This window comes from Psammomys obesus, unplaced genomic scaffold (assembly GCF_907164565.1).
Source record: "Psammomys obesus unplaced genomic scaffold, mPsaObe1.curated_primary_1811, whole genome shotgun sequence".
Classification (NCBI taxonomy): Eukaryota; Metazoa; Chordata; class Mammalia; order Rodentia; family Muridae; genus Psammomys; species Psammomys obesus.
In genome coordinates this window covers 5964864-5977573 of record NW_026586589.1, presented here as the reverse complement: position 1 = coordinate 5977573, position 12710 = coordinate 5964864, and the positions used below count along the sequence as shown (strand labels likewise).

The 12710-nt window shown below is 42.3% G+C and overlaps 1 protein-coding gene across 2 annotated transcripts in view; it reads left to right on the top strand.

The window, feature by feature from the left end:
• The window catches only part of Rprd1b (regulation of nuclear pre-mRNA domain containing 1B), a 44428-nt gene that overhangs the window by 11033 nt on the left and 20685 nt on the right, over positions 1-12710 (top strand). For both annotated transcript variants that reach the window (XM_055602451.1, XM_055602450.1), the window contains 3 exons: positions 5212-5345; positions 8069-8181; positions 9403-9529. In XM_055602451.1, the coding sequence (XP_055458426.1) occupies positions 5315-5345; positions 8069-8181; positions 9403-9529 (271 nt within the window). In that variant the 5' untranslated portion in view covers positions 5212-5314. The remainder of the gene's footprint in view (positions 1-5211; positions 5346-8068; positions 8182-9402; positions 9530-12710) is intronic.

The window sequence follows — 12710 nt, the reverse complement described above, 5'->3', positions numbered from 1 at the left end:
TAGCACTCAGGCTGCGTACCTTGCAGTGCCTAGCAAGCAGCCTCCAGTGTAGGGAATGGAGTCACATAGTCTTTCCCAGGGTGTCCCAAGACCTAGCAGCACTGGGCTCTGTCCTGGTGCTGAGCCAGGATTTAGTAAATATTTGTTGATTCAATTAGAATAATAGTGACAAATTGGGGAAAAGGTCTGGTTTAAGGGTTAGTACTGTCCCTACCTTATAGGGTTAGTAAATTAACACTTTTATTTTAAAATTACAGTAATATTGACTGTTCTAAGTTAGAAAAGGATGACTAGAAAGGGGGGTGCAGAGGGCTTGCCTAGCATGTGGGCACATGTTAAAACTATACCGAAGCCAGGCGTGGTAATATGCTCCTGTAATTCCAGCACTCGGGCCAGCCAAGCTATGTAGTGAGACCTTGTCACAAAGAAAACAAACTAAGAAATGGAAACAGAAGGCATTGGTAAAATACCTGAGCACGTTTTGCTGGATTTTCCCAACTCCTGTCTGTATTTCAGTTTGTTTAAGGTCCAGTTCAGACCAGGTTTCTAGGCTTCTCTCCTTTCCCCTCACTGGAACAGAAGGTACAATTGCTACTTTAATACTGGTGTACCTCATCAAAAAAAGCAATTTAATGTGGCTCTTGCAGTGCTTTTGCTGTGGCCAGATGGTGAACGAAAGATAGCTGACCCATCAATCCTCATACTGATTAGCTTTATTTTTATGATGCTTCTCTACTCCATCCTCAAGCAAAAACTTTGAATTCAGATGAAACACCATGTTCCTAGGATAGATTTGGTTTGCGTAGCAGTTTAATTAACCAAATTATGAACATGTCATGCTTCCAAGTACCTTGTTTTCTTTAAAGTTTGGAGGTAGTTACACATCCATCATTCAACATGTGTGTTGTGTGTGTATATACTCATGTGTACATGTTATGTACATGTGCTAGAGCAAACCTGGAGGTCAGAGGACATTTTTTAGAAGTCATTTCCTTCCTTCCACCATGGGGGCCCAGGGACTGACTCAGGTTGTCAGGCTTGGTGGCATGCACCTTTACCCACTGAGCCATCTTTCCAGATCCTAGACTTTATTTCTTGAGAGGTAAATCACCAGTTATTGCCAAATACATAATTCCTTGTTTGTGGGTCTCCATACTTCCCCCAGGTGGGTAACTTCCTGGGAGGACTCATGGCTGTTGTGAGTTACTACACCCGGGGATACAGAGTAGCAAAGGGGAAAGGTGCTTGGGCAATTGGGACAGCAGGTATGGAGTTCATTCTAAAGGGAAGAGACTCAGCACCCCAGAGCTTTCCATGAGATTGGTGGAAGGCACCACGGCCATTCTCCCTGGAAAGTAAACTTAGAACCATGTTGTTTACACAGGTGAGACACAAGCCACCCAGATGATTAGGGAGTGAAGCTGCATCCTGGAATTCCAGTCTCCAGGTGCTCTGCTGTCTTACTTAGCTTTCTGTAACTGTGGAAGAATGCCAGAGACACACATAAGAAATCAGGGATCCATCTGGGCTCATGGTTCCAACAGTTTCAGTTCATGCTGCCAGCTCCACTTCTTTTGGCTATAGGGAGGCAGAGCATCACAGCAGGGAGTGTGATGGAGCCTTCACAGTGGTCAGGAAAGAGGAGGAGGGGGAGTGGTCTCTCTAAAGTGCATCTCCTAATGGCCTAGTCAGCTCTGAGCTCGTTGATGGTGTTAGCACCTTCCAGTCCTCCTTTCTCCACAGCAGCCCCACAGCTGCACACACAGTTGCAGTTGGGGTACTGATTAGCAGCCGCCAGTTGAGAGCAGGTTTTTCTAGAACATAGCATTTGCATTATTTTTTTCTTGAGGTTTACTCTTAGTTTGTGTATGTGCATATGAGTTCAGGTACTTTATGGAAGCCAGAAGCACCAGATTTGTCTTGGAGCTCTTACAGTTCATGTGACTAACTGTGCTTACTGCTGATCCACCTCTCCAGCTCATCAATTCACTGAACAATTATGAAGGAATTTTCTGTTCCAGCTTTGCATGAGGTGCTGCAGGTGGAGCTAGATACAGAAGAAAGAATTCAACTTCTGCTGAGTCTACCATAGATTTGTTATGTATGGAATAAGAGTAATGACGCTTAAAGAAGCAGTACTGTATGTGTGTGTGTCACATACTATGGCTTGGTCAGTTTTGGACATCTGTATTAGAAAAATGAGGAGTGGTTGAATTTATAGTTAGAATTAAAATATACTTATTTTAATTCAACATTCAGTGTATATACTTATTGTGTGGGTGATTGTTTCTTTTTCCCCCCCTTATCTTGAAAGCAAATTTTTTTTTTTGCATCTGTTCCTACCTCTCCCCACTTCTCCCACCCCTCCCCCAGACAGAGTTTCTCTGTTACATAGAGCCTTGGCTGTCCTGAACTCTTTTTGTAGACCAGGCTGACCTTGAACTCACAGAGATCTGTTTCTGCCCCCCAAATGATGGGATTCAAGGTGTGCACTACCACACCCAGTCTGTTAGGAAATATTTCTAAAATACTTTTTTATTAGATATTTCTCATATATACACCATTTATTTGTTTTTGTTTTGTTTTAGAGAAAGGTTTTCATGTAGCCCAGGCTGGCCTCAGAATTTGGATGGCCAGGGATGACTTTGAATTGATCCTCTTGCCTTCACCCCTAGAGTATTGATATTACAGGCATGCACCACCATGCCCAGTTCATGCAATGCAAGGGATTGAACTCAGGGCTTTGTACGTGCCAGGCAAGCAGCTGCCAAATGATCTACATTCCCAGCCTCAAGAATTCTCAATGTAGATTGAAATTTGTGTAACCTGAAAAGGTAGTGCCCTTCATTTGTCAAATTGCTTTCTTAGTCTACCCACATCTAATTCTGGGTGCTAAAGTGGCTTCTACTTCACTGGAGTACCTTATTTCAAAACTGGTTAGTTAATTTGTGGCTTGAATGACTTTGATGCAGAAAACTTGGAAGTCAAGTATATTTGTATAAAATTTTTTTATTAAAATTTTTAAGAAGGTTGATTCAGCCAATTTGTGTGTGTGTGTGTGGGGAGACAAGCCTCCTGTCTAGAAATTGCACTCAGAAAGAATACACAGGTGTTCTGTAAGCAATGAGAGGTTGGTTCTGTGGGACAAAGAGGAGGTGGAGGAAGAAGTGAGTCACTGTGGGGACTGGAGAGAGAGGGCCACCTGAGACAAAGCTAACTTCAGGCCCTAGGCCTTATGAGCAGGGTGGGCAGCTGAGGTCAGAAAAAGCCTTGAGAGCTGTGTAAGGACCTCGTCTGTTCTGAGAATGGAAAGAAACAAGAGATTCCTTCTAAAGACAGCTAGAACTATATTATTCAAATTGGAGCATAGGCTGGAGGAGGACAAGGCTGGGAGCCAGGAGAGAAGCATGGGTAGAATTGGCCATTGCTCGGGCCAGGCTGTTAGCAGAGGAAGGCCTGAGAGTAACTCACTTCTGTACTTTGTTTGTTTTTCAAGACAGGGTTTCTCTGTGTAACCTTGGCTGTTCTTAGACTCACTCTGGAACTCACAGACCTGCTTGTCTCTGCCTCCCCTGGTATGTGCCACCACATTTGGCTTCTGCACATATTTTGAAGGTAGAGTAAGAATATCTTAGGATAAAGTACCAGAGTGCTTGCTTATTGCTGAGCTCTTTAAGATGTAGCATTTCCCTGTTTTCCTAGAGCTTAACTCTAAATTGAAAAAAAATTGTAAAAGGTTACCTTATATTTCCTATCTTAGTACTTTGATCTCAGTTTAGTGGACTTGCTACTAGTAGTTTATAAGCAGGACAGCTGGGCAAGCCAGGCTAAGCATTAGCATAAGCTTTTCGGAAGTGCAGTCAGCGCCGAGGGTGGGCAGAGTTCCCATCCTGGCTGGCTTTGGTATTCTTGATGGTCCTAGTAAAGACATTTCTCTTTGACCCTAAGATATGGAGGTCTTTTCCCCTCCCTTTTGGGCATAGTCTCATATATCTGAGTCTGGCCTCAAACTCATTGTACCTAAGGATGGCTGACTCTGAACTTGTGATCCTCTTGTGTTCACCTCCCCAGTGCTGGGATCCCAGACATCACCATCTTGCTCAGCTTATCCAGTATTGGGGTTGAACCCAGAGCTAGGCAAGCATTTCATCAGCTGCGCTACAGCTCCAACCCAAGAACTCCCTTTTTTTAACAGATGCATTTTAATTAATTTATTTATTTGGAAAGAAGTGTGGCCTACTTAATAGAGAGAGAAAAACTTGCAGTAATTGGTTTTCTTCTTTTGCTGTGTGGTCCACTAGGTGGATATCAGGTTGTCAGGCTTGGAGGCAAGCCTGTTTACTTGTGAGCCCCAGGGTGTCACTTCTTAAGGTGCTCAGCGTTAAGATGTTGGCTTTTATGCACTCTCACTAAACAGACAGTATATGGGAGCACACAGGTGCCTAGGAGCTAGCGCTCTTGAGAATGGCTGGTCCTGCTTGTCTGCTGCCATCTCCTATGTTACAGTAGGTAGAGGTTCACACTGTGTCAGCTATATCCTGTTCCAAGAGCAGCAGACCAGGAACAATTTACCTAACTTTTTCTTTCAGGTATAAATTATGAAGGACTGCATTATTTCCAGTGTGTTCCAGGATTATCCGTTAGATACATGAGTCTGAACATGGAACTCAGACTAAGCCTAATGTTAAAGTCAATACGAAGTTATTACACGGTTGAGACACTTGGCACATATATGTTCACATTTCTTTTTATACCTGTAGAGGTGTTGGTGTGTTAATGTAGGTAATTTAAGTATTTGTGTTTTTAAATCTTAAAGGTTGGCTAATTTTAATTTCCAGTATATGTCTAGGACTCTATTTATAAATTGATGACTTCTGAAAAGACAAGTTATTATAATTGATACAGTCAGTTTTGTTTGTTTTATTTAATTTTCTGTCTGTTAAAACAAGTCATATAGGCTTTACCCCATTCCTTCCACCTTTCAAAGTGGAAAAGATTCCTTGGGTGACCGGATGCCTCTTCCCCACTCACCATGGGAGGAACGTAGTTTCTGTTAAGATTGAGCATCCAAGTAGCACAGGGTGTACCACATTCTTGTTTTAAGTATGTAAATTATTTTGGCAGTTTTTAATTTTTTTTAAAGTAGACCTGTCCTGATTAAAAACAAAAAACTTAAGCTTATATGTATATCTTTTCGTCTTTTCTGGGCAGAGAGGCAGATGAAGGCTGTAAAAAACCTTTAGAAAGATTGCTGAACATCTGGCAAGAACGAAGTGTGTATGGCGGCGAGTTCATACAGCAGCTGAAGCTGTCTATGGAGGACTCCAAGAGCCCTCCCCCCAAAGGTAGAAACATCACCACATGTTTACAGCTCTTGCTCTTTGCTACTCCCAGTCCCACATGAAAAGCTGCAGTGGGGGCTGCTGTGGCTGCTGGGATCCAGCCACGTTAGGGCTCCAGAGCGAGATGCCCTGAGCGATGGTGAGGATTTACGAAGTGCTCGCAGAGGGCAGGCCTGCTTCCTGTGCTCATGCTGCCGTGCCCCCTCTCCCTCCTTCCTCCCCTTCCCCTCCCTCCCTCCCTCTCTGGGTGTTCTTCATGGTCCTCCTTGCTCCTTCAGGGACTGTCCTTACACAGGGAAAGGAATAACCAAGTCTTTTAGAATTGCGGTTGACTGAAAAGTGCCACGTCCTAGCCCTGACACTGACCACACAGGACCTTGGATAAGTCCTTTGCCCTTTTAGAAATCAGCGTTATTAATACTGAACCTAGTTTTGTATGCTTTTATGATTGTCAGATTATTGTCCATATTGATTTGATCTTTACTGAGACCGGGGTATTCTTGGGGAATATGTATGTGATTTTTTTAAGTTCTTAAGAGCTCGTGTTACTTTCTTTTTTTTTTTTTTTAATTTTAATTTTTCTTTTTAGTTACAATTTGTTAACTCTGTGTCCCAGCTGTATCCCGCTCCCTCATTCCCTCCCCCTTCGTGTTACTTTCTTTAAAGAATAAGATTCAAACGTGTGGTTGTTCAGTCTCTGCTTAGCTGGGCGTTACACCTAGCTGGCATGACCTGCTTCCAAGCTATCAGTCTGTTCTGACTTCATTTATACTGCTAAGGAGCAAGTCCACGTACTAGCCAACTTGAGGAGCCTTTCTGATTTGAGCTAGCCTACTTCAAAGATTCTTCTTCCTCTCATGATGCTTGTGGCTCTTTAGCCAACCTGAGTTTCTGAGTGTCCCCTCTGGATGCTTTGCTAGCCCCTTCTCTCTGCCCCTGCTGTACTTCTTCAGAGCATGTCCTTCCACTCCTTCATCGTGATAATGCAGTCTCCAGAAATGGCACTCTGGCTCCCAGTCTTCCTTGCTGTGGGCCATGTAGCCATCCCCTCCATGTTCTCTGGGACTGTGCATACACTTCTGCTGTTGGACCTCCCACAATAACATGCCTTCAGCCCTTTATTTGTACTCTCCACAGTCTCTTCAAGTCTAAAATTATATATACTTTACAATAAATTGCAAGAAGCTTTCTAAGAAAGTGTGTGAGGCTTCAGGCTAATGTTGTTTTACTGAAAGCTTAAAAAGTAATCAGAAAAGCAAGCTGTTTTCTGATTTGGGTTTATTGTGACAGCATCGTGCCTTTGGAAGTTTCTTTCTACAGTTTGGGAAAAATATCCAGCATTTTTTTCCTGTACCCTGTTTTACAGTTCGTTTGGTAGATAGTGCCTGGGTAAGCAGGAAAGCTCTTGCCTTAAAGAAAGCTTGACTGTCCAGGCATTGCTACACACATGTGTTAGGCTGTGCTATGTGCTTTGGAAAAGAGCACAGAGGAGTGAGAGACAATAGTGCACCCCAGGGAGCAGTCACACATGCAAAACAAGGACAGCCTCTGTTGTAAAGGTGGCTGTTTTCTCCTTTGTGTCCAACAAACAAAACCAGAAGAAAAAAATGCAGTTCATGCTGTTGACTGGCCTTTCTGTCTAAACTTAATTGATGTGTAGGATAGAAAACAGGAGCTACATGCTTAGTTCCAGAAGAGGCACATCTTCCTGGTGAGTTCCTCTGTGCATATAACAAGTTCCGAGATGAGGCCTGGTAAGGGTACTTGTGCTTAGTTGCTTGCATAGAGTGGAAAGAGTACAGGCTTGGGTTTTGGGCCAAGGAGTTGTTTAACCTGCCTGTGTCTTTTCTACTTGTAATGGAATGCTTTCTCTATTAGAGTTGTTGGAAAGATGAAGGTAAAGAAACCATCGCAATTCTCTGCACATACTCGGTGTCCAATATTTCTGTTAAATGCAGATTTATCATTTAGATTTATTTCCCCCAGTTGTTAGTGCTTGTTTTGTGTTGCCCAGTGTGATACAATAGAAATTATTTCAGAATTAACACATCTATCATAATCATGTAAAAGCACTGGGGACAGATAATAAAGAATGCAACTTGCCAGCCTCAAAAGTAGTTAATTCTAGAATGGAAACTTAAATAATTTCTTCCAGTAGCATCAATCACATTTCTCAGTAATAGTTTTGTTTTTTTTTTTTAATTTTACAGTAGAGTTAGGTTTATTCCGGTTTTAAAGAAAGAATTTAAAGAATATTTGTACTTGAAAGCTTTGACAGTTTTATTGATGAATTTGTCCTTTCTATTTATTTTCAAAAATGATCCTTGGGAAGCATAAAGCTGCTTCATATGCATGTGTTCCGTGTCACCCTCGTACATGTTGGTTTACCTTATTGTTTGGCCTCAAGCTTCTTACCATTTTACTGTTTACTTCTTTTGAAGAAAGGAAGGTCCTAACTATGATAACTTGGGACATCTCACTTCCAGGAGTGTTTTCTTGGACTCAAAGAGTTGATCTGAGATGATGGACTGGGAATTTTTTTGTCTCTTCAGTAATGTAAGAAGCTACCAAGTTAAATAGTTGGCCAGAAAGTTAGCATGAAGCCATCTCTGAAAATGAACACCCACCCCACCCTCCAAACCCCCAATTTTACTTGTGGCCATTGTACAGAGCACTGGTGCTTATGCAGGACATGCAGCTCACATTTCTCTCTTTGTTTTCCCCAGCAATGGAAGAGAAGAAGTCTCTAAAACGGACTTTTCAGCAGATACAAGAGGAAGAAGATGATGACTACCCTGGAAGCTACTCTCCTCAAGATCCTTCAGCAGGCCCCCTCTTGGTATGTGACCCCTGGCACAGAGTGCCTCCAGGTGACCTCTAGCTGAAGATCATGGCCACAAGGTGGCGCTTGTTTCCAGGAGTGTGGCTTGTCAAAGGGCAGCAGATGCAATAGCATACCCCAAGCTTCCCAGACATCGGACTTCACCCTGCTTTCACAGCTTGACTTCATAGTGGGTTTTTGTTTTAGAAAGTATTTGGACTTGGTTTTTGTCTCCTAAAAGTTAAAAATATTCTCTAGAAGAAGAGTATGTGACATAATAAGAATGTTCTGCAGCACTTAGCTGTGCCTGTTGCTAATAGCATTCTTATTTATAAGCAAACAGCTTATTACTATCTAAGAACAGTCTTGTAACCGCCGATAGTAAGTTTACTACACTATAGCCACTGTTTTAAGTATGGCAACAGGGAGTTAGTCTTTAAGGAGGCATTCCCCTTACAGAGCTCCTTATGAAACAAGTTTGGTTTGGTTCATCTGTGTATTGTCAAAGAAAATGAGACACACACACACACACACACACACACACACACACACACACAAGACCTAGATTAAGTAGCATTTAAGTAACTTGCCAAGTATCTTAATTTGAATAAAAATCATAATTCAGAGTTCATGTCCTTTTGTCCTATTTTTAATGTTTTGAGATGATTCTCACTGTGTAATGCTAGCTGACTTTAAACTTGAGATCTTCCTGCTATGGCCAGATCACACCTGTAATATTAGCACTAAGGAAGTCTAAGGCAGCAGAACTAGAATCCATATTCTTTTTTTTTTTTTTTTTAATAATTTATTTTATTTTATGGACATTAGTTTGAAGGCGTCAGATCCCTTGGAATTGGTATTACAGACAGTTGTGAGCTGCCGTATGGGTGCTAGGAATTGAGCCCAGGTCTTTGGAAGAACAGACAGTGCCCTTAACCACTGAGCCATCTCTCCAGCCCTGGAATCCATATTCTTAAGTTGTCAAAAATATGCTCTTTAATTTTTTTAAAATAGAGCTCTGTAGAGGTATATTTTTGTGTTTGTAGGCTTAGAACAATAGATTTTATGTCATTTAGATTTCTTATCATTTCCATCCACTAAATTCTAGAACTAACAACAGTTTGTGTGACTTTTGACTTGTTTTTAATTCTAAGAGTGACAATTTTTATAATTTGCCTCTAATTTTCTTTAACCGCTTATGTCATAATGGATAATATTATATGTCTTTGCCTTTTATAGACTGAGGAGTTAATCAAAGCTTTGCAGGATCTGGAAAATGCAGCATCAGGGGATGCTACTGTTCGACAGAAGATTGCTTCTCTGCCCCAGGAAGTGCAGGATGTGTCGCTGCTAGAAAAAATTACAGGTGAGAAGGTAGATAGGAAAGAAGGAGCTATCTAGAGTCATACTAATATCTGTGGGTAGAGACTTTCTATGTAATGTTGGGTACTCTGCCATCTTGGCATATGAAGCCATTCTCATGCTAAACAAGGAAATTCTCTGAGGGCTGGGCAGCTAGCTCCACATTAAGAGCGGTTCCTGCTCCTCCTGCAGGGGACCTGGGTTCTATTTCACACACATGCATTGGGCAGCCAACAGTACCTTTAACTACAGCTCAGGGCATCTGATGTACTCTTTCGGCCTCCGTGTAAACTCACACACATATGGCATACTCAAATACACTTATACATATAAATAAAAATAATACAAATAAATCTTGGGGCTGGAGAGATGGCTCAGTGGTTAAGAGCTCTTACTCTCCTTTCCTAGGACGTGGATTTGGTTCCCTGCACCCACATGGTGGCTCAACTGCTTGTAACATCAGTTCCAGGGGATCTGATGCTGCACTCTGACCTCTTTTGGTACCAGACACACAGCTGGTATATTTATATACATGCAGGCAAACACTCACACACACACACACACACACACACACACAACATTAAATAGGTAAAAATAAACCACAACAAAAAGAAGCTTTTGAAACAGAATTTGAGTAGTGATTTGATTAGTTACAGTAGAAATGCTGGGGAGCCATAGCCTGCCACTTTCTGAATAAGATCATTTGACAACGTGGTGCAAACTGTGTTTATGTGGAGCAGTGTCGGCAAGGAAGGATAGGCTATGAACTCAGGACTTTTAGGTAAGAGAACAAAAAAAGAATGTATGGTATATAGCTGTGATGTTTAATCCACTGCACACTGACAAGCTTGAAGGTTGATTTAGTGCCAAGAATTCCAGGTGTGTGGTTGGGCTCATCACAGTCACTCCAGTTAAACAGAGGAGTTGAGGAAAGGAGTGAAGTATGAGCTCATCTGTTAAAGCGCATGTTCTGTGCCTGGCACTCCGTGCCTCATGAGTCTTTAAAGAATTGTGTTCTCATGTGTAAGAGGAGATTGAGACTTTGCAAACTTAGATATCTTGGCTAAAATCACAGTCTTCTTGCAAAAGCCATTGCCCCTCCATCCCCTTCAGCTGGCTGCTTCTCTGGCTTCCATGTTCACCTGGAAGATGTGAAAGCTATTGAGGCAATGACTTCCTTCAGTTGGCAGAGCTTTGAGGCTCAGTGTATAGCAGGTGTTCCTGGTGTCATGCCCATAGCCTTTCAGGGATTAAATGTTAAGGAGGAGGCAGAGTTGGTGGGCAGTGAATCACAGAAGGAGATAAAGTTGGTCAGGGAAAGCTTTCTGATGTGGGAATCTTTGATCCTCCCTTCCTTTGGGTCTGTATTCTACCACCTCTGTGAAGCCTGTTTCACCCCTTGTTGAAAATGCTGACCTTTCACGCCAGAGCCCCACTTTCTCCTGTATAGCACTGATCTTCAGCTGATGACTAACCCAGTACTACCTACAACTTCCCTTCCTCCTGAGAATACAGGCTTGAAGGCAGAGGCTATTTCTTGTCTGTTGTCGCCTGCTGTCTGACAACCAAGGCACGAAAGAAGAGCTCAGGTATTTTCTAGGTGATCGGAAGGTCGTGCACTGAGAATTTGGAAAGCCCATTGGGGTGAACTTCTTGACCTAGGAGAGAGGGCCTGGATACAGGGATTGTACATGCCTCTTGAGTTTGCTGTTAAGGGGAGCAGGGAAGTGAGTAGTTGAGGAGTGCTAGCTGGTAGGGAGACAGAGCTAGGGGATCCCTTCTGTGCTGGTGGTTCTTAAAAAGGAGCAATGAAGGAGACAGGGCAAGCTTAGGGGACTGTCAGAAACTGATTATTGGAGCGAGTTGGCCAGGAATGGAGGATTCTTGAGCCCTGGTGGAGGACTGGCCTTAAGTGACTCACAAAGTTATGAGGAGAGCAAGCCCGAGCACAGCCATTGTTGGCCCCAGGCAAGATCTGCGCCTGCATTTGGACTGCAGGTTTTTGTTTATGTTCTGTTTTTTGTAGCCCCTCCTTTTTAATTAAAAATTTTTTTCATATAGTATATTCTGATCACAGTTTCCTCTCCCTCTTCTCCTCTCATATCCTTCCCATCTTTCTACCAATCAACTCCACACCTTCTTTCTCTATTTTGAAACCAAACAGACAAATAAAAGAATAAACCAGAATCTACTAAAAAAAAAACAAAACAGACTGAGCAGTGGTGGCACAAACCTTTAATCCCAGTACTTCTTTTATCCTCAGGATTTGGGATGCAGAGGCAGGTGGAGCTCTGTGAGTTTAAGGTTGGCCTGGTCTACAGCGCTAGCTCCAGGATAGCCAAGGCTATACAAAGAAACACTGACTCAATAATAATAGTAATAGTAATAATAATAATAATAATAATAATAATAATAATAAACGAAAGCAGGAAAAAGCATCAGAAACACATATTCACACAGACACACATAAAACCTATAAAAACAAAAAAAATCGGAAACCATAATATATAAGCAAAGACTGGTAAGATAGATAAAAGTTGCCCAAACAAAGCGTTACAAGACAAAGCATCTCCTAAAGTACCGTTGAATTTGTTTTGTGTTGGCTTCTGCTGGGCCTGGGGCCTGCTCTTAAGTGTAGTTTGGTTTGTGTATCCATTGAGATTCTTGGCAAGTGTTTGACACTTGGAGATAGATAGGCATGGGAGCTCTTGTCCGCTTCCTCTCAGCACTGGGACCCCATCTGGCTTGGACCTGTGTAGGTCCAGTCCATAATACCACCCACAGTCTCCGTGAATTCATATGTGCATCAGTCCTGTTGTGTTTGGATAACACTTTTTCCTTGGTGTTCTCTATCCCCACTGGCTGTTATGAGCTTAGAGTTCCCTGAGCCCTGATGGGAGGGATTTGATGAAGACATCCCATTTAGACCAGGGTGTGCCAAAGTCTCTCGCTCTCAGCATATTGTCCATTTGTGGGTCTCTATAAGCTCTACAGGAGGAAGCTTTGCTGATGATGGCTGAGCAAGACACTGATCTGATTTCCAGCCCAGTGTGGCTTTGTGTAATTCTTGAATGATAAAAAGCTGTGTTTCTGGGTTGCAATTACATGTATAAATAGATCTGGTTTTCTTATGCAAGTTCTTGAGGGTGAGAATTGACTTTTAAAATTTTTAAAAATTATTGGTA